Source organism: Acipenser ruthenus, chromosome 9 (genome assembly GCF_902713425.1).
Source record: "Acipenser ruthenus chromosome 9, fAciRut3.2 maternal haplotype, whole genome shotgun sequence".
Classification (NCBI taxonomy): Eukaryota; Metazoa; Chordata; class Actinopteri; order Acipenseriformes; family Acipenseridae; genus Acipenser; species Acipenser ruthenus.
In genome coordinates this window covers 1,226,722-1,248,400 of record NC_081197.1, presented here as the reverse complement: position 1 = coordinate 1,248,400, position 21,679 = coordinate 1,226,722, and the positions used below count along the sequence as shown (strand labels likewise).

The 21,679-nt window shown below is 40.5% G+C and overlaps 1 protein-coding gene across 3 annotated transcripts; it reads left to right on the top strand.

Annotated features, from left to right (window-relative positions):
* The first annotated feature begins 5,637 nt into the window (after nt 1-5,637).
* Nucleotides 5,638-21,115, top strand: LOC131738017 (palmitoyltransferase ZDHHC20-B-like). Of its 3 annotated transcripts, XM_059030638.1 has the most exons (14): nt 5,638-5,803; nt 7,767-7,793; nt 8,410-8,504; nt 10,151-10,271; nt 10,365-10,434; nt 11,680-11,712; nt 12,034-12,154; nt 13,356-13,391; nt 14,280-14,412; nt 15,357-15,483; nt 16,134-16,223; nt 17,614-17,729; nt 17,897-17,954; nt 18,511-21,115. In XM_059030638.1, exons 1-13 carry the CDS (start codon nt 5,680-5,682, stop codon nt 17,938-17,940), a joined length of 1,137 nt encoding a protein of 378 aa, XP_058886621.1. In that variant the 5' UTR covers nt 5,638-5,679; the 3' UTR covers nt 17,941-17,954; nt 18,511-21,115. The 3 variants fall into 3 exon arrangements, with proteins under 3 accessions (XP_058886621.1, XP_058886622.1, XP_058886623.1); XM_059030639.1 differs by lacking the exon at nt 13,356-13,391 and having other exon boundaries at nt 5,643-5,803; XM_059030640.1 differs by lacking the exons at nt 5,638-5,803; nt 7,767-7,793 and adding an exon at nt 7,815-8,006.
* Nucleotides 21,116-21,679: the final 564 nt, after the last annotated feature.

Sequence of the window (21,679 nt, the reverse complement as noted above, 5' to 3'; positions counted from 1 at the left end):
CTTTCAACACTCAATACAGAACTACCTGTCCACTCCAGCACTCATCACTGTAGGTGAATACCTTTCAACACTCAATACAGAACTACCTGTCCACTCCAGCACTCATCACTGTAGGTGAATACCTTTCAACACTCAATACAGAACTACCTGTCCACTCCAGCACTCATCACTGTAGGTGAATACCTTTCAACACTCAATACAGAACTACCTGTCCACTCCAGCACTCATCACTGTAGGTGAATACCTTTCAACACTCAATACAGAACTACCTGTCCACTCCAGCACTCATCACTGTAGGTGAATACCTTTCAACACTCAATACAGAACTACCTGTCCACTCCAGCACTCATCACTGTAGGTGAATACCTTTCAACACTCAATACAGAACTACCTGTCCACTCCAGCACTCATCACTGTAGGTGAATACCTTTCAACACTCAATACAGAACTACCTGTCCACTCCAGCACTCATCACTGTAGGTGAATACCTTTCAACACTCAATACAGAACTACCTGTCCACTCCAGCACTCATCACTGTAGGTGAATACCTTTCAACACTCAATACAGAACTACCTGTCCACTCCAGCACTCATCACTGTAGGTGAATACCTTTCAACACTCAATACAGAACTACCTGTCCACTCCAGCACTCATCACTGTAGGTGAATACCTTTCAACACTCAATACAGAACTACCTGTCCACTCCAGCACTCATCACTGTAGGTGAATACCTTTCAACACTCAATACAGAACTACCTGTCCACTCCAGCACTCATCACTGTAGGTGAATACCTTTCAACACTCAATACAGAACTACCTGTCCACTCCAGCACTCATCACTGTAGGTGAATACCTTTCAACACTCAATACAGAACTACCTGTCCACTCCAGCACTCATCACTGTAGGTGAATACCTTTCAACACTCAATACAGAACTACCTGTCCACTCCAGCACTCATCACTGTAGGTGAATACCTTTCAACACTCAATACAGAACTACCTGTCCACTCCAGCACTCATCACTGTAGGTGAATACCTTTCAACACTCAATACAGAACTACCTGTCCACTCCAGCACTCATCACTGTAGGTGAATACCTTTCAACACTCAATACAGAACTACCTGTCCACTCCAGCACTCATCACTGTAGGTGAATACCTTTCAACACTCAATACAGAACTACCTGTCCACTCCAGCACTCATCACTGTAGGTGAATACCTTTCAACACTCAATACAGAACTACCTGTCCACTCCAGCACTCATCACTGTAGGTGAATACCTTTCAACACTCAATACAGAACTACCTGTCCACTCCAGCACTCATCACTGTAGGTGAATACCTTTCAACACTCAATACAGAACTACCTGTCCACTCCAGCACTCATCACTGTAGGTGAATACCTTTCAACACTCAATACAGAACTACCTGTCCACTCCAGCACTCATCACTGTAGGTGAATACCTTTCAACACTCAATACAGAACTACCTGTCCACTCCAGCACTCATCACTGTAGGTGAATACCTTTCAACACTCAATACAGAACTACCTGTCCACTCCAGCACTCATCACTGTAGGTGAATACCTTTCAACACTCAATACAGAACTACCTGTCCACTCCAGCACTCATCACTGTAGGTGAATACCTTTCAACACTCAATACAGAACTACCTGTCCACTCCAGCACTCATCACTGTAGGTGAATACCTTTCAACACTCAATACAGAACTATCTGTCCACTCCAGCACTCATCACTGTAGGTGAATACCTTTCAACACTCAATACAGAACTACCTGTCCACTCCAGCACTCATCACTGTAGGTGAATACCTTTCAACACTCAATACAGAACTACCTGTCCACTCCAGCACTCATCACTGTAGGTGAATACCTTTCAACACTCAATACAGAACTACCTGTCCACTCCAGCACTCATCACTGTAGGTGAATACCTTTCAACACTCAATACAGAACTACCTGTCCACTCCAGCACTCATCACTGTAGGTGAATACCTTTCAACACTCAATACAGAACTACCTGTCCACTCCAGCACTCATCACTGTAGGTGAATACCTTTCAACACTCAATACAGAACTACCTGTCCACTCCAGCACTCATCACTGTAGGTGAATACCTTTCAACACTCAATACAGAACTATCTGTCCACTCCAGCACTCATCACTGTAGGTGAATACCTTTCAACACTCAATACAGAACTACCTGTCCACTCCAGCACTCATCACTGTAGGTGAATACCTTTCAACACTCAATACAGAACTATCTGTCCACTCCAGCACTCATCACTGTAGGTGAATACCTTTCAACACTCAATACAGAACTACCTGTCCACTCCAGCACTCATCACTGTAGGTGAATACCTTTCAACACTCAATACAGAACTACCTGTCCACTCCAGCACTCATCACTGTAGGTGAATACCTTTCAACACTCAATACAGAACTATCTGTCCACTCCAGCACTCATCACTGTAGGTGAATACCTTTCAACACTCAATACAGAACTATCTGTCCACTCCAGCACTCATCACTGTAGGTGAATACCTTTCAACACTCAATACAGAACTATCTGTCCACTCCAGCACTCATCACTGTAGGTGAATACCTTTCAACACTCAATACTGAACTACCTGTCCACTCCAGCACTCATCACTGTAGGTGAATACCTTTCAACACTCAATACAGAACTATCTGTCCACTCCAGCACTCATCACTGTAGGTGAATACCTTTCAACACTCAATACAGAACTATCTGTCCACTCCAGCACTCATCACTGTAGGTGAATACCTTTCAACACTCAATACAGAACTACCTGTCCACTCCAGCACTCATCACTGTAGGTGAATACCTTTCAACACTCAATACAGAACTATCTGTCCACTCCAGCACTCATCACTGTAGGTGAATACCTTTCAACACTCAATACAGAACTATCTGTCCACTCCAGCACTCATCACTGTAGGTGAATACCTTTCAACACTCAATACAGAACTACCTGTCCACTCCAGCACTCATCACTGTAGGTGAATACCTTTCAACACTCAATACAGAACTATCTGTCCACTCCAGCACTCATCACTGTAGGTGAATACCTTTCAACACTCAATACAGAACTATCTGTCCACTCCAGCACTCATCACTGTAGGTGAATACCTTTCAACACTCAATACAGAACTACCTGTCCACTCCAGCACTCATCACTGTAGGTGAATACCTTTCAACACTCAATACAGAACTACCTGTCCACTCCAGCACTCATCACTGTAGGTGAATACCTTTCAACACTCAATACAGAACTATCTGTCCACTCCAGCACTCATCACTGTAGGTGAATACCTTTCAACACTCAATACAGAACTACCTGTCCACTCCAGCACTCATCACTGTAGGTGAATACCTTTCAACACTCAATACAGAACTACCTGTCCACTCCAGCACTCATCACTGTAGGTGAATACCTTTCAACACTCAATACAGAACTATCTGTCCACTCCAGCACTCATCACTGTAGGTGAATACCTTTCAACACTCAATACAGAACTATCTGTCCACTCCAGCACTCATCACTGTAGGTGAATACCTTTCAACACTCAATACAGAACTATCTGTCCACTCCAGCACTCATCACTGTAGGTGAATACCTTTCAACACTCAATACAGAACTACCTGTCCACTCCAGCACTCATCACTCACTGTAGGTGAATACCTAATAGAGACTAATGTGGTTATACCAGGAGAGCCTCCTATAAATCCTGTAAAAAATTACAAAAAACATAGTAAATGCATGTTAAAGAGTGATAAAGCAATGTTTAACCATAGAAATTAAAGAACAACTATGCAATATGGTAAATAACCATTCAGCAGTGAAGTCTGCCAACTGCATTCCTCTCGACACACACACGCTGACACACACACTCACATGCGCACACACACTGTATCATGAGCCCTCTAGTTTCAAATCCAGCTGCACTGCACAGATCAAGCATGGGCTCCTTCTAGTTTCAAATCCAGCTGCACTGCACAGATCAAGCATGGGCTCCTTCTAGTTTCAAATCCAGCTGCACTGCACAGATCAAGCATGGGCTCCTTCTAGTTTCAAATCCAGCTGCACTGCACAGATCAAGCATGGGCTCCTCCTAGTTTCAAATCCAGCTGCACTGCACAGATCAAGCATGGGCTCCTTCTAGTTTCAAATCCAGCTGCACTGCACAGATCAAGCATGGGCTCCTTCTAGTTTCAAATCCAGCTGCACAGTACAGATCAAGCATGGGCTCCTTCTAGTTTCAAATCCAGCTGCACTGCACAGATCAAGCATGGGCTCCTCCTAGTTTCAAATCCAGCTGCACTGCACAGATCAAGCATGGGCTCCTTCTAGTTTCAAATCCAGCTGCACTGCACAGATCAAGCATGGGCTCCTTCTAGTTTCAAATCCAGCTGCACAGTACAGATCAAGCATGGGCTCCTTCTAGTTTCAAATCCAGCTGCACTGCACAGATCAAGCATGGGCTCCTTCTAGTTTCAAATCCAGCTGCACTGCACAGATCAAGCATGGGCTCCTTCTAGTTTCAAATCCAGCTGCACAGTACAGATCAAGCATGGACTCCTTCTAGTTTCAAATCCAGCTGCACTACACAGATCAAGCATGGGCTCCTTCTAGTTTCAAATCCAGCTGCACAGCACTGTTAGCAGAGCAGTCTCAGAATCTCCTGCTGTCCAGCAAAGAGAAAGTCTCTTCTACAGTTAATCGATACAGGCGTACATATACAGGCAGTGTGAAATTGGTCTCTCATAGGGGTGTAACCTTATCACAATAGAAATACGTCATGTTTGTGATACATGGCCAAAAGCACCACATAGCTCAGTGGATGTAGTTTACCGAATGGTCCTTGAATAAGAATAGCTACTCTCCCCTATCTCATTTAATCTCAATGCATCGTTACACCCCTAGGCTCTCTCAAAGCTTTCGTGTTATGGAGTTTGCAGTACTTCACCCTTTTCATTCTCTGACACCGTATTTCGAAACCCTGGGATAGCGACACAAACTAGGCTTTCTGTACTAATGCAAATCAATCTACATTGTGCTACTTGGAAAGGTTAAATTAAAAGACCGTATCACCGTTCACACTGAACACTGTGCATGGCTGTGAACAGTCTACCTCTTGTTTAGTTTTTTTAATCTCTGGGGACACGATAACATAATAGATTTTTTTTTTTTTTTTAAAAGGTATTTTCTGCCGGATGGTACATTTTTAACTGATCAGTTTTGCAAGACTCACATATTCCAAATGGACCAGAAAAAGAGTGACCTGCATCTTTATGCCAAAAAACTGAATATAATATTAACTGCAATGGATAAAGTTGGTGGTTTACTATATTACACCCTAGTCTACAGTCAATCGGCAGTGTACAATGCAGACTTCTCTTTTAGAAATTCAATATTTACCTTGTCCTGGGCTGTCAAGAGTGTTAGAAAAACACCACAAAGAGCAGCTGCTGGTGAACTGGACGCATATACAGCTAAAAGTGAAATGACCTGGTAACAGTTTCAACGGACAAACTCGTTACTATGTAACTGTATACGCAAGCCCTCTCTTAATGATAGCGATAATTAAAAGGAGACGCGCCGACGTCACACGCAGGGCTTCCTCCTGCGGGCTGGGATGAAAATGGCGCCGTCTCACGTCTTGAAGTGCTGTCAGAAGGTTTTCTCTTGGATTCCTGTTGTTTTTATCGCTCTGGTGGTCGGCTGGTCGTACTATGCGTATGTCGTGGAGCTCTGTATCTGTAAGTAGGGGAAGTTTGATGAGCGGTTGCGTTTGTAAGCATTTGTTTGTGTGAAAAATCTGGCGTGGAATGTGCATTACATGAAGCAGGAAGCGCGTCTCATTCTCAAGTTGTTTATAACAACAGGATATACTGAGTTTCATATAACAGTGTTGTTCTGTAGAAATTCACTCTCTCTACATATTCATTATCGGGGCACTTTTGTTAGTGGACTAAACGATGCAGTTTAGTAGTAGGCTAGGCTGCTGTATAGCGAGTAATTATGATTGCAGTGGATAGATGCATATCCAAATGCTGCATTTAATCTAAGTATTATCTATTAGCTCCACACTTGCGTATAGTAAACGTGTTTTTTATTTTTATTTTAGAACAATCAATTTGTTTTGAACAACGCGCCCGACACATTGAAGCAGGTATACTTAATATGCGGTAAATAATAATTTTGCGTAAACTTACTGTGTAATACGGTACGCGGTTTCCATGGTATGCTGACATGCAAAGAGATATGTTCCTGGTTTAATTACTTTGGTATATGTCAGTGATTGTGTGTGTACTCTGTAGCCTACATCACACAATGATACAATATATACACACACACACAGCCAAGTTCTCTATTTAAAACTAGTAAGGGTGATGACATTGCAAATATGTAATACATTGACTTCTTCTTCATTATCATTATTACAGTGAAACTTTGCTGCAGCCTTCTTGGTAAAAAGGCCACCTCACAACTGAAAGGCTGTATTTGTACAGTTCTTATTCCATGGACTTCAGTGTTAGCAGACCTTCAGTATTAAGACCACTCCACTAATAAGACCACATGCTGTTGGTCCATTGAGTGGCTGCTGTGCATTATTATTATTATTATTATTATTATTATTATTATTATTATTATTAAAAAAAGCTTAACTTGATTGTGTTTATTACACATAAACAATCTGAGCCTGTATAGAAGTCGACATGAAAAGTTCTTCCACCATTAACTAGCTGCAGTATTTGGTAATTGCCTATCCTGCAGTGTAAAGCACTACCTTTGAATTAACTTGGCAGTAACTCGCATGCATCTTGACGTGTTCTGTGCTTGAAGTAAATCTGGCTGTTCTCCAATAGAAATTGAATGAGATCTTTACTCCTGTTGTGCTCCCAGCACACTCCTCCTCACACACTGACATCGCTTCCCTGTTTACTCCTCTGAAACCCTTCTGTTGAATTATCACCCTGATCTTTACTCCTGTTGTGCTCCCAGCACACTCCTCCTCACACACTGACATCGCTTCCCTGTTTGCTCCTCTGAAACCCTTCTGTTGAATTATCACCCTGATCTGGTAGAGCTATGTATAGCGCATGTGTTAATAAAGTAAAATGCATTATTCACTGCAAGGACCATTGTTTTCCAGATCATACCAGTTAGCAACGCATTTGCGTTGCTAATAATCAAAGTAAGTTCTAAGCAGTTCATTTACACAACGAAATAATGGCAGTTTACGGTACGCTATCTAGACTTAACCTGTTACAGGTGTGTTTTTTTTTATGGAATTCAGGAAGAATCCTCTAGCTTGTAATCGGACAGTTAAAAACAAGGGAAAGAATCCGTCGCTGCGCAGCCTTGATTTTCCTGAAGGGGCAGGGTGTGTGTGGGCCCCTCGAGGCTGGATGTGAGATGCCTGTACAGTACACCAGCAGCCTGTCCCAATGCTGAGTAATACAGACTCCCTGTTGTGCCTGCAACAGGAATGCTTTATTCCATCATCCAGATCTGTTTCCATCTGTGCTTCATTATATCAGGGACAGCTATTGGGCTGCTCGGTTTTCTATACCCGTCTGCTCGTTGAAAAGCTGTTGTATTTAAAATGGAGCTTTAAAAGTATTACATGAGAGTACTAAGAAAGGACTGCACAGAATAAATCTGTCCAACATTGCAAAGTAATATTACAATTCTTTATTTTTTGTCTTTGATTTTCAGTCACAATCAGGAACACTGGTGAAAAAGGTGAGTGTGTGCTGATTTTATTCATGTTTTAATACCTGCTCCTGAAGTTCTGCTGGAAACATACTAAAGCACACTTATAACTGACTTTATTGCCATGTTACCATAACCCCATCAACAGTGAAGAATTGAGTGTCTTGGAGTTTGTCGGACACAGAAAATGAATTGCTTTGCAAGGCTGTATGTTGCACTGCTCCAGGATGTTCCACTCCTACAGTAAGTGGTTGTAAGTGATTAGATCAACCTGTTAGTTCAAGTATTTCATGAACATGTGTAATAAGAAGCATGCAGCCTAAGTGACCATGTACACCCTTTGAATGACTCTTCTGTATTCTCCAGTGCATTCTGGGTTATATAGGGCTATTGCACCTAACGCCACCATCAGTGGCCTGCAGGTCATCTTGTAAAAACTGACTTTTGTAAAGTCGTGGTACAGCACATGTTTTAAATGAATGGTTACAATATGGTTTGCTAAATTTATTGGTTTTAGATGGAATAGCCCAGTTTTTTTTTTTTTTTTTTTTGTCTCATTTGATTTCTGCTCTCTGTGCTTTTTACCTCTCGCTCTTTGCTCTGCACAGGGCTGCGTTCTGTTGACTTTCTCTTATTCATTTTGCAGTTGTCTACCTTGTGATATTCCATCTATCATTCATCATGTTTGTATGGTCCTACTGGAAGACCATTTTCTCAAAACCAGCCAATCCATCCAAAGAGGTAACTATCAGGATTTATTTATGAGCTGAAGCTGTGTGTGTTATGAAATCCAGTGATTTGTGTGGTACGATCTCTTACTGTACGAAACGGACAGACCAACACAGTGTACCTCATGCTGGCACATAATGCTTTGTCCATCTGTCTCCTTGACTCGATTATAACCAGAAATCTTAGTGGCAAGCGGCTCTCGAGCTAATGGACACTACAGTGTTGATGTGATCATACCCTGCTCTGTCAGGATAAGGCAAAGCTGGATTTGATTAGAGCATTTTACAGCACTGCCGTCGACCGAGGACTACCCATAGAAATAGGTGCAGTGTGAAATGCTCTTAATAACATCCAGGAGTGTCTTATCCTGACGAGGTGTAAGTTGATCAAGCCCATGGAGCAAGCACAGGACCCCAGGGTGGATAGTGTGGGAAATTTAATTTAATTTTATCACAGCATGGTCCTGTTGTATATATTGGTTATATTGGATAGGTTTATTATTTATTTACAGGGTTTTTTCAAATGTGATGTTGAACATTTAAAAATTTTAAATGTAATTGTTTTAATCCAAACATTCCTGAATACTTAAAAAGACAAATACAAAAAATGTATTTGAAGGGGCTCCTGAGTGGCGCATCCAGTAAAGGCGCTCCACGTGGAGTGCAGGATGCGCCCTGTAGCCTGGAGATCGCTGGTTCGAGTACAGGTTATGCCATCGGCGATCGTGGCCGGGAGTTCCCAGGGGGCGACGCACAATTAGCCGAGCGCCGCCCGGGTGGGGAGGGTTCAGGTCAGCAGGGTAATCCTCGGTTCACCATGCACCAGTGACTCCTGTGGCCGATAAGGCGCCTGCGGGTCTGCTGTAGAAGCCACTCGGATCCGTGTTGTCCTCTGGCACTATAGGTCTGGTGGCTTCGCTGTAGACCTGCAGCGTGAAAAAGCCGGCTTGGCAGGACACATTTCAGAGGACACGTGTGTCTGCCGCTGTTTCCCGAGTCAGCGCGGGAGCTGCAGCGGTCAACCGGGATAAAAATAATAGGACATTCCAGATTGGGGAGAAAACCGGGCTAAAAAAACATTGACGATTCAATTAAAAATAATAATAATAATAATAATTGGTTTAATTCTATATGTAATTATGGTGAGTGTTGTATAAACCTTTTAATACATATACTGTACTGGTATATAGAAGAAAAAACATCTGTCAGGCTACTTGCTGTAAACCCTCTTAATTGTATTAACATGCCATTCATTTGAGCTAACATCAAAAGGTCCATTTACTGTAATAGTTTACTCTATGTGGTTACAGCTAATGGAATAATACCATAAATCTTACATTTTGTGCACTTCTTTCCTTTAGAAGTCTCACATGTGCAGTTTTGAAATAAACCAGTTGCAAATACATTTTCAAAGAAGCGGATATAAAGTGTTCCCACACTGTAACATGGCTCTGTGTGTGTGTGTGTGTGGTCGGGGTTGTGGGGTTCCTGTGTGTGTGTGTGCGCGCGCGCTCGGGGTTGTGGGGCTCCTCTTTGTCGTGTGTCACATGCTCTTGAATCGTGCCCTTCAGATTTTTAATGCGTTCCCTGGTTGGTTGTGTTTTGTAAACACTCTTCTCTCTGTACATTAACACAGCAATGTCATGTTACTGGTTGCAGTTCTGTTTGCCCAAAGCAGATAAAGAGCAGTATGAGAGAGAAGAAAGGCCAGAAGCGCAACAAGAAATCCTCAAGAGAGTAGCTCAAAACTTGCCTCTCTACACCAGGACAGGCACCGGAGGTGAGCTTCCTGCCAGGCTCTGAGATGGACAGGAGTACGCAAAGTAGCTGTATCCTAAAACATGTGTTTCTTTCTTTCTTTCTTCCTCTTCAGCTGTACGGTACTGTGACAGGTGTCAAGTAATAAAACCTGATCGATGTCACCACTGCTCTGCATGTGATATGTAAGTCCTTTTTTATATTCCTTCTAATAAGGAAATGTAATTGACTCATTGCAGCTGTAGGAATTACAATGGGTTTTATATTAGCGTCAGCCTTTCTATTTCACCCAGTACCTTTTGGCAATGTGCTGAACTTCAATTAGCAAGTTTTCAGTGGCTTACAGATATGTCTCTTCACAGTAAGGGCATGGTAAAATTAAAACAAATATCGAAATAAAAAGAATGCAACACAAATGCATTTTGACTGATGATACAAAAATGCATACCTCGTATTGCAGAAGAATTTCTATTGATCCACACTCAAGCCTGTGGTGATCATGACCTGATCAATACAATTGATTCCCCAGCATTTACAATACGTTTAATCCCCTGTTTTCAAGCAGTCCATTTGTACACGGCCCCTTGGGTGGTCAGTATAAGCAGTTTGTGCTGTAAATAGAATTGCGGCTGTGCCTGTTACTCACCCCATTTAAAGGGCCTGCCCTCTATGCACGGTCTGAGATGAAAAGCCACAGTACAGGTCTGGCTCCTGCAATGAATTTTGATTGATCAGTAATTCATCCAGGCTTTACTGTGCCTTCATATCCTCTGGTGCACTTGTGAGAATTTAGTTCATTCTGTTGTTTTTTTGACAACCCAACAGCAAAAGGTATAAGTCACGTCTGGTGATGTGTGTTGTTTTAAATAAGTGTCTGTTTTCTCAAGAATGCTCGTGTGGTATTATGAACTCGGGTATAATGTCCTAGTAAGCTTCGTAAGCCTCTTATGCTTTTGTCATTAACCTTGTTGCAAGAATCTTTTTGCTTTCAACTTGGAGATGTATTTCTTCTGTGTCAAGTGTAGACTGGATGCAATGCTATATCTCTCAAAACCGTTCTGCCGTGTAATCAATAGTATTTGTGTAATGATCATCAGGGTATAACTGCATGGTTCTCAAGTTGAAAAATAGCAACACACTACAAAGATTAGTTGTATTGGGGTCCGTACTAAAGCAGTGATGCATTAATTTCCATTAAAAAACATGATCAAAATAAATTAACAAAGCAAAATAAAAGTACAAAAAGTGAATACAGAAATAAATTGCATTGTTATCGATAACATGTAGCTTGTGCTTCAGTGAAAAAATAACTATCTGGTGAAAGGTTGACTTCATTCAATATAAATCTATTTAATTGCTGGCAGTTCTACTAGGGTTGTGTTTTTCCAGTTACTTGGTGCTGAAAGTTGCTTCATGTATTTCTTTTATAGGTGTGTTCTGAAAATGGATCATCATTGTCCTTGGTATGTGTTTGTTTTTCGTTTTATATAAACGTTGTCTAGCTTGTGGTTATCTCTTAAGTTATGACTTTGCATGCATTATAATATGATGTTGAGATTGTTTACTTTTTCCTCGGGTGGCCACTGTGATTTATTTCTGCTTGAAGTTAAACACCTATGTTTTCCACTATGGGGCAAATCGAAGGCAAATTGCCCCCTCCATAGTAAATGTACCGTATTATATGGGCAATTTGCCCACAGTTGAAAATGAGACCAAAAAGTGTTTATTCTTTTGAGAGTAAATGTAGTGCTGTGTTTTCAATGGATTTCTCTTGTTTCTTGTAGGGTGAATAACTGTGTTGGATTTTCAAACTATAAGTTCTTCGTCCTGTTTTTGGCATATTCATTGCTCTACTGTTTGTTCGTTGCTGCCACGGTGCTGCAGTATTTCATTAAGTTCTGGGCAGTAAGTTTACATTTCTTATTCCTGATAGTGTCTCAAATCAAATGGTTTTCTGTGATCAATCTTAAATTGCAGTCTGCTTTACTCACTTTCGTTTAGTCAAGTGACAACATTCGGTTGTGTGCTGGCAGATTTTTAATTTTTTTTTGTCTGTGCAGAATCCCAATGCATTTCACAAAGAGAGATGACCCCCAGTCAGTCTAGCAGTGGTTATTTTCAACGGCATGCAAATTATTTTCTTCTGATGACTCAACAAAGCAAACATCTCATAAAAATAGCACGCCTAGCTTGTAGAAATATTCAGCCACTATACAAAGAACTTTCAGAAGGCACGTGGTAGCAGGGTCCTCCTGAGTCCTGACCCGTCACCCTCTTCCATTCAGCCCTGAGCCTCTCTACCAGCTGTGCACAAGGCACTGTGTCGAGACCTCGGTGCACTTTCAGAAGAAGGCACGTGGTAGCAGGGTCCTCCTGAATCCTGACCCGTCACCCTCTTCCATTCAGCCCTGAGCCTCTCTACTAGCTGTGCACAAGGCACTGTGTCGAGACCTCGGTGCACTTTCAGAAGGCACGTGGTAGCAGGGTCCTGTACGGTGGCTGGGATTGAGAGCTTCTGTTCTAGTACTAGTTCCAGGTTACTAATTAAAATGTCAGAAAAAAAAAATTATTTGGAGGTACAGTAATTAAGGATTCATTTGTTTAGTTGCTTAAATTTGCCTTGTTTATGTTTTACATTTTTTGTATTCACTTTAATAAATAATTATCCCCTAATGCTGCTTTTTCGTATACAGTCTCACAAAAATATGCGTAGTGGTGAAGTGTTTTTCTTTCATGGATGCCTGTTGCTGTTCCTGTATTTCAGTTTCTGCCCTGCATTACTGTCTTCCATGCTTTTAAAGATGCACGTTTTTATTGTTCCACTTACTGGATGAACTGCACTTCAGCTTAAGCAAAGTAAAAGGCTAAGTGTAAATAACAAGGTGTATTTGTTGTACTCTTCACATTACATGTTGTACTCCTGTTCATTCAAAATATCTTCATGCATTTGTTCTTGATTTAGTAGTAAAAAAAAAAAGAACATGCTTCCTAATATTCACACATCCTCCCTCAGTGCTATTGACTATTTTCTCACTTCAGTTCCATTCCATCCCATAAAGCTGCTTTACATTGTGATCTAATAAAGTCTGTCTCTGTTTGCACTAAGCTTTGCCGCAGGAAAGCTGCAGAGAATTGTCCAAAGGTAAAAGTGCTGATGTAAATCCTTGTGCAGTGCTTGCGATTTCTAGACCTGTGCCTTTGAGCTTAGGCTTTGCTTCACTGTTTGTTTGTTAGTGTTCGTGTTGTACAGTATATCTTTTGCAGTGCGCAGGAAAATGTATAACTTCTGAAAATGTTCTTGGATCCCTTTTCTTGAATCCCTTTTCTTTCAATCCTGATTTTATTATTTTTAATTGATTAACTTTGACTGATGTGATGCCCTCCATGCAACAATGAATGTGTACAGTAATGCCATGTTTGATGAAATGTGGACATTTCTGCTTATGTGGAAATACAACTATTAGGATTCAGGGTTGGAGTCAATTACTGTTTTTTTCAATTCCCATTCCCTTTTCATCAATTCCAGCACATCACTGATCAAAATTGCAATTAGCAATATTCTGTTAATGAGCTTCTCACAGTGGCAGCAGATTTATTAAATTGAAGTCACTGTTTGTCAGTCAATTAAACTGGCTTCAAATGAAAGCCGTTGAACAAGCACAACAATTAGTATGGCTCTAAAATACCCATTCAGATTCGTTTTTGAAGGAATTGGAATTGGGGATTGATTTTAAACAGGAATTGGGTTTGAAAACCAGGAATTGACCCCCATGCTGTTAGCATTGCCTCTGATGAAAGGTTAGGTTAGTGCTGGTTTCTCAGACCCTGTCCAGCACTAATCTCTGACAGCCTGACCCCAGGGAACATTGGGCAGTCCATGATTAGTGCTAATCGGGGTCTGTGAAACCAGCCCAGGAGCCAGGATCATTTCAGGAAAGACTACGGTATTCGATGCCTGTACGTTTTTCAGTATGTCTCGTGTAATCGCCTTGCATATCGTTTGATTTGTGCCTTTTTGTTTTCCTCTCAGAGTGAACTTCCAGACTCTCACGCCAAATTCCACGTGCTGTTTCTGTTTTTTGTGGCCGCCATGTTCTTCATCAGTATTCTGTCCCTGTTCAGTTACCACTGCTGGCTCGTTGGTAAGAACCGATCTACCATAGGTAAGAAACCCTGCTGTGAAGTCTGGATGCTATTGGAATGAATAATGTCATGGGGATTCATTGTACATCTCAATAGAGGAGACTGACTGCTTGTGAAGAGGTTGTGCAAAGGGTGTAATAAATGCAATGTCCACACCAGGGTTTTGCTCCCAAAAACTGTCCGTTTATTTAATTCAAATAACAAAAACTTAACTTAACAATAAAACTTCTCAAAAATAAAGCAGGTCGCCCCAATACCAGCAGCGGTGTAGGGGAAGCACAACACGGCAGATTGCAGTCCCAAACAAATCAAGACACACCAGTAATCCTCCGTGCACGAAACTGTGCTCTTGGTGCAAGTGTCAGTGAAGTGCTGGTGGTGCTCCGTTGCGCTGTGCTGTGCTGTGCAGTGAGATAGTGAATCAGGTATGCACTGGCTCCATGGCTGCAGCTCCGCTATCCGTTTTACTCCTCTTTACATTTTCCCTCCTGACCACACAGGTCTTTTCTCGTGCTTATCACAGACAACACCCCCCCCCCCTTTGTACTACCCAACTCCTCCCTGCAATCAGCTTGGTGCCCCGGGGGAACCAATCGCTGCCTGGCTCGCAGCCAATCACATTTGAGTCGTTTCGTGTTCTGACAGCTACGTGCCCCCACCAAGATGGCCGACTTCCTGTTTCTGCCCACCGTCGAGTCGACCCGTCTGTGGGGAAGTGTACTACCAGCCTTACACAGCACCCTTTCTGATCAGGAGGGAGATTTAGTGTCGATTCTTTCTCTATTTATCACACTACTGTATGCTCATTTCTGTTGCATATTATTGTGCAGCTCTGTTCCTACAGTAATTTCATATTGTTATCCCTGGAATCAAAGAATTGAAGGACTAATTGAACTGTAGAATAGGCGGTATAAGATTTCTCAGGAAGATTAACCCTTGATCTTGTTTTTTTGTTTTTCTCCAGAGGCTTTCCGTGGACCTGTGTTCAGAAATGGTCCAGATAGAAATGGGTTTTCACTTGGGTTCAGCAAGAACCTGAAGGAAGTGTTTGGAGATGAGAAGAAGTACTGGCTGCTGCCGGTGTATACGAGGCAGGTGTCCTGTGGCATTCACAAAGATTATTATTATTATTATTATTCAGATGCATGCAGAATATTTTCATGGATTCATAAGAAGTGGTTAGCGGTTGTCACTGTGGTCATCGCTTCTTGTTTAACAGATGCATCCCACATGCTCCTCTCCTTTTTCAGTGCCATTGTTATATTTAGTGTAACCATGAATTCAATTAACTAAGGCAACATTGGCAACAAGTTAAATCAAAGGCTCTCTCATTGCTATGCCTGGTAAATCCACGGACTGAGTCAAGTTTTGCTATGTTGAGATACTGTTACTTTAAGTGAAAAGCAACTTTTTAGACTCATTTTGGACATGTTGGTTTATGTTACATTGTTATCAAAAATCTTCACTTGCGTTTAGAAATGCAGCAATTAATTGATTATTTGATTATTGATCGCCATAACCACCCTAGTCTTGCGTATGTAATATTACTGGCATATGCATGTTTCGGTAGTATTTGAAGGATTTCTTGCAGAGCCTGCTTATTCTCAATGCGTCGGTTATTGCTTATTCAGGTAGGAAAGCATTGTTGCTGATTGCACCTCTGCTTGTATTCAATGAAAGCGTCGTTGTCTTCTGGCTGGGTATTTAATGCACTTTCATTTCTGTTTGTGTCACTGAACAGCTTGGGGGATGGATCTACTTTCCCAACACGACTGGTCAGTCTGGATCCAGAGCAGCCCACTATAGACGTCCAACCAGTATCTACTAAAAGGTATTCTAAATCAGTGAAGTCCCTCTCGGCCAATTAAAATAGCTTGTTTCTCAAGATTCCAGAACATTTTGTTTTGTTGCTTCAATGTACTGGCAACCTCCAGCCTCAGATTGACTTAGGATAATTCTAACATGCTGGGCCATTCTTAATGTATTATTTTATTAATTTATTACAGCCAAGCTTTGTAGAAGTAGACATGAGTAATCGAGTGAAATGCTTGAACCCTTATCTGAGAGCCACAGCTGCGATCAAGCATACACTCAGAAAAACAACACCAAGAAAAAGCTTCATCAGTTTATTCAGTTACACACGCCTAGCATTATTCCAGTCTTACTGTAACTAACTGAATGGTTGAGGTGTTTTAAAAGGTTAAAACTCTTGTTTTTTTTGTCATACTGTTGCTCTACACATGGCTATCCTCATCCTTTTAGCTCTACTCTTGTGATGTGCTGAAGTATTTAATTTCATGCTTGCTTTCACACTCTGTGTAATGACTGGGAGATTTCAGTCAAATGTTGAGTTTGACGTAAAGGGTCCAGGGAAATGAATAGCATGATAGAGGGGACCCAAAAATGTGACTTTATTAGGTGGCATGATTTTGTTTTTCAAATGAATGCTTGCCATCAACACCCCAATTTCAGGTTTTATATAAATCCTTGTGATGGTTGCTTTTCAAAGAGGTTTTATTATTAGGGTTATTATTGGGATCAGGGACATTTTTCAAATCCTGCAAACTATTTGATTATGTTTACGTTGTATTTCATGTTTTATTTGAAATGTTATTACGGTACATGTACACCTTTTACAAAGTGCAAAATCTTGCATATTTCTATCCAGCAGATGGCACTATTGAAATATATAGCTAATCCCTATTAAATAAACAGTTATATGCTACGAAATGTGTAGTCCCTTAAGTCCTTTTGATATTTTTTTGTTTGTATTATTATTTTATTGTTCCAGTGCATGGACCTGTTTATTCTCAGAGGTAATACTGGGATCCTCAAGGATAACTGACTCCAAAGGGCTTTTAAATGCTCGGGGGGGGGGGGGGGGGAGGGAGAAAAGTGCTTATAGCCCACCGGGGTAAAAGGAATCAAATCAACCCCTTAGCCTTCACTGCCCCCTCACCTTCTCTCTCAGGCACAGCTTCAGATCACCCTGTTTCTGTGTGTCCTCCTCTTGTGAATGCTGTGTTTACATGTCGGTTCTCTCTCATGCACAGCTTCAGATCACCCTGTTTCTGTGTGTCCTCCTCTTGTGAATGCTGTGTGTGCTTGTCAGTTCTCTCTCAAGTACAGCTTCAGATCACCCTGTTTCTGTGTGTCCTCCTCTTGTGAATGCTGTGTTTACGTGTCTGTTTTCCACCTCCTTGCTGTGCTTGTTGTTGCAGTGTTGCGGATGGGCAGTCGTGTGCCACAAGGCCCCTGAGTGAGTCGCAGAACCGGCTTCTGGGGAACGACCAGCATTTTACAGAGGATGGATTGGATGCAGACCACCTTAAATTAGGTATGAATTGTACAGCAGCCTTTTCTTTCCTACTCAGTCTGTCATGTTAGACAAAGTACCAGCGTCTTAAGACTGGCCTCCTCTTTAGAATTCATGCAACCTTGCCCTTCAGTTTTTTTCAGTGGTAAATGCTGTGTTTACTAATTTGTTTAATATACTTTTTGCAGGCTCAAAAGACAACGTCACAGTTTCCATAGAAAGTGAATCTTAGTTCATCAATTCAAGGTAAGATCATTTTCTTACACTAACGACTAATAAGCAGAAGCCTTAAACTTCCTTACCTAAATTAACATTACAGTCCAAGATTAGTGCTAATCCAGGTCTCTGAAACCAGCAGGAAGTGTCTATTGAACCACAGAATATTCGCACCTTTTGAAGCTGGATTTCAGTGTCTCTAGGTTGTTAAAGTGGGAACATCAGGTACTTGCTTTCTTACCCTTAAACTTTCAATGTAAGAACACTAGCGGCTAGTTTCAGACTCTGACTATACAAACTTAGCCAGGGTAGTTCAATATAACAGCAACTCAGCCTGTGAAACGTACTGTAAATCTATTAGTCTTGTAAAAGTGTTGCAGTGAGTGAGGAGACTGAGCTGTGAGATTTAACTGCTGCACCCCGGTCCCTGTTAAACCAGCACGACACTTTCTCTTGCGGCCATTTGCCCCCTCTTTCACCATTTTTATTGTCAATTGAAAGGGGTCAGTATAGCCCTGTCCTTTAACTGGAGCAGTGCAGTAGGACTGTTTATTCAATGCATGCATGTTTGTTTTTTGTATTTCAGCTGTGATGAATATGAAGTTAGTCGCTGGAATGGATATTTCTCAAGTACTAACGGTTCACAGAGGCTACACGGGGGTTAAATGAGTGGTGTCCAACCTTTTAGGGTCCAGTGAAACATCAGCCACTGCTAAAAGAAGTAGATGACTGTCCAGTGTGTGTGTGTGTGTGTGTGTCTCCTCTCTCCTCTCTGTGTGTGTGTGTGTGTGTGTGTGTGTATATCTATATATATATATATATATACACACACACACACACACACACACAAATGTGGAGTAAGTAGGTAATTGACCTTAAGAATTGGGGAGTTTTTTTTTTTTTTTATAAACGGATTGAGCCTTTCTTGCTTTTAAAATTACATTAAATAAAATAACTAGGAAGGCATGATTGCTCCCCCTCATGCAGGTGAAAGAGTGGACACCTCCTGTTCTAGACCAGCAGTCACGCTTTCTGAACTATCAGTGAAACAGCAGGGCTGCCTGGCTGTACACCATCTCTGTTTACTACAGCGTTGGCTGCACCACTCTGTAAACTCTGACCTTTAAACTGGGCAGGGGCATAAAGAACACTAAAACATCCTTCAATAGACCATCCATTGAATGCAATGTAATTCAGACCTCTGTGAAGTAGGATTATGGTTTCAGCAAAGCCATGGGACTTGAAGAATGTCAGTTTTATTTCAAGGTGAATCTGAGTTTTGCTAGCTGTGCTGCAGCGGGGCCCAAGCCAGCAGCTGCAGAGTCTGAAGCTCGCTGCTCTTTATTGTCAAGAGTTGTTTACAGAGTCGCTGGTTATTTATTTGCATATTACAAGAAGCCATACCTTCAATGTATCTTTTGTAGTCTGTATGTTTTTGTACCTGTAGAAGGTGTTTTTACTTATTTGGGGGGGGGGGGTAAATCGAGGTCTTTAGTCCTGCATCTTGTATTTCAGAACTGTTAATATTTCAGTTTTCACTTTTTTTTTTTGTAAATTGTTGTATTTTTCACACAAATTTCATCATGGGGTAAAGATCTTAATGCATGTAGCCCCCAAAGCCATTACAGCTGTAAAGTTTTGATTTATGGAGGATTTGTTATTCTACCTGTATACTATGAAGAAGGGCTTGACTAAAAATAAGGTTTTGTTTACGTATGCTGTCCTAACACCTCTGCGGTACCAAATATAGTGCAAGAAAATATTGACAGGTTTTCTGGGTTATGTCTAGGGCTTCTGTTTTTCAGGTTTTATTAATTGTATTTTTCGGTGCTTATTTGTGTCAAAATATGTATAATAACTCGACAGTACTTGCACACTTAAGTTGTACCTTCCTTCCTTTGCTGTCTTCCACAGTGAAATCCCTATGGTCACGGGCACATTCTTCTGGGGTTTTTGTGTGTAGGCATTTTTGTATATTTCACCACAATTCTGTTTTAAATTTTAAATCGGTTAAAACCAAAAATCAGAAGCCCTAGTTATGTCATAGTATCTTGATTGTTTGCAACATTTAAACATTATTATTATTATTATTATTATTATTATTATTATTATTATTTCATCAGGACTCCATAAGCTTTTGGTACGCTTTTTGAATTAAATCAATCAATCTATTTTATATAGCGCCTTTCATCATGTACCACCATCACAAAGCGCTTTACAAAACGGTGAGGAACAATGCATAGTACATTAAATACAGTGAAATACAGGGCATAGTACATTAAATACAGTGAAATACAGGGCACAGTACATTAAATACAGTGAAATACAGGGCACAGTACATTAAATACAGTGAAATACAGGGCAGAGTACATTAAATACAGTGAAATACAGGGCAGAGTACATTAAATACAGTGAAATACAGGGCAGAGTACATTAAATACAGTGAAATACAGGGCAGAGTACATTAAATACAGTGAAATACAGGGCAGAGTACATTAAATACAGTGAAATACAGGGCAGAGTACATTAAATACAAACAAGTGTAGACGTTTGCAAACAAATGTAATCAGAAGGCATCGCTTTCTTCCAAACTTTCACAGGAGCTTCTGTATGGCTGCACTAATCAAATGCATATATACATGTCGGTCTATTTATTGTAGAAATACTTTTTTTATAAGGGTTATTTAAATGTTTGTTACAAAGAATGCAAAAAAGAAAGCCAGTTTAAGAACTAAATCAGTGTGAAACTATTGTATCCGTATCTTGTTCTAACTGGCTTTACGTACTATCTTGTGGAACTTCCTTTGTTTTAGTTGATTTGGCTTTCGTGATTTCCCAATAATATTATAAATATCAGCCAAGATCATCTTGGAGCGAAACTGTATATAATTGTATATGATCTTTGTTGTACATTTTTTATATACAATAACAGTAAGAAACTGTATATGCTTAAAAGCATGAATGAAAAATGTATATTGGCACAAGGAATTTACAGCTATTCCAAAACAGCCATATTTGCTTTACACTGCACATTTTTATATATGTTTTGTCAATGTTGAGTCAAAAATCTACTTTTAAGCCATATGGATTTTCATCTAGTAATGGAATCATGGACCATTGTATGAGTATTATTGGGAGTATGTGTATTGTGTGTGTTTTTATTGCATGTACAGTATAAACATACATTGGTACTCTGCTATTTTTGGTAAAAAAAAAAAAAAAAGATTATGCTGTAAAAGGCTCAGTTTGCACATTTTATGTATTTCTTTTTAAAAATGTACATCTTGTCAAGTGATTTTAAAAATAAATAAATAAAAGAATGCAAAAAAACATGTGTTTTTTATTTTTTTATATACTGTATATATACCAAGCATCAAAAGAAACTTATCACTTTTTTTAACACTTATTTTTGAAAAAAAATAAGATTAACTATCACTATTTAATCATATCCTGATGTAACTATCACTATTACCTGCTGTATTATTGAATTGTGGTTTGTCAAACTTGTACTTTACTTGAACAAAAGTTATTGTATTTCTTGCGCTTATTGTATTACTTGTATTGTAACGCTTGAAATGTTTTTGCTTACGATTGTAAGTCGCCCTAGATAAGGGCGTCTGCTAAGAAATAAATAATAATAATAATAATAATAATAATAATAATAATGGCTAATCTACATCGTCTTGTGTTTCATGCCTGTGTGGATCATGCTGATCTACACCTATGTACAGTTCCTGCTCGTGACCCGCAGGGCG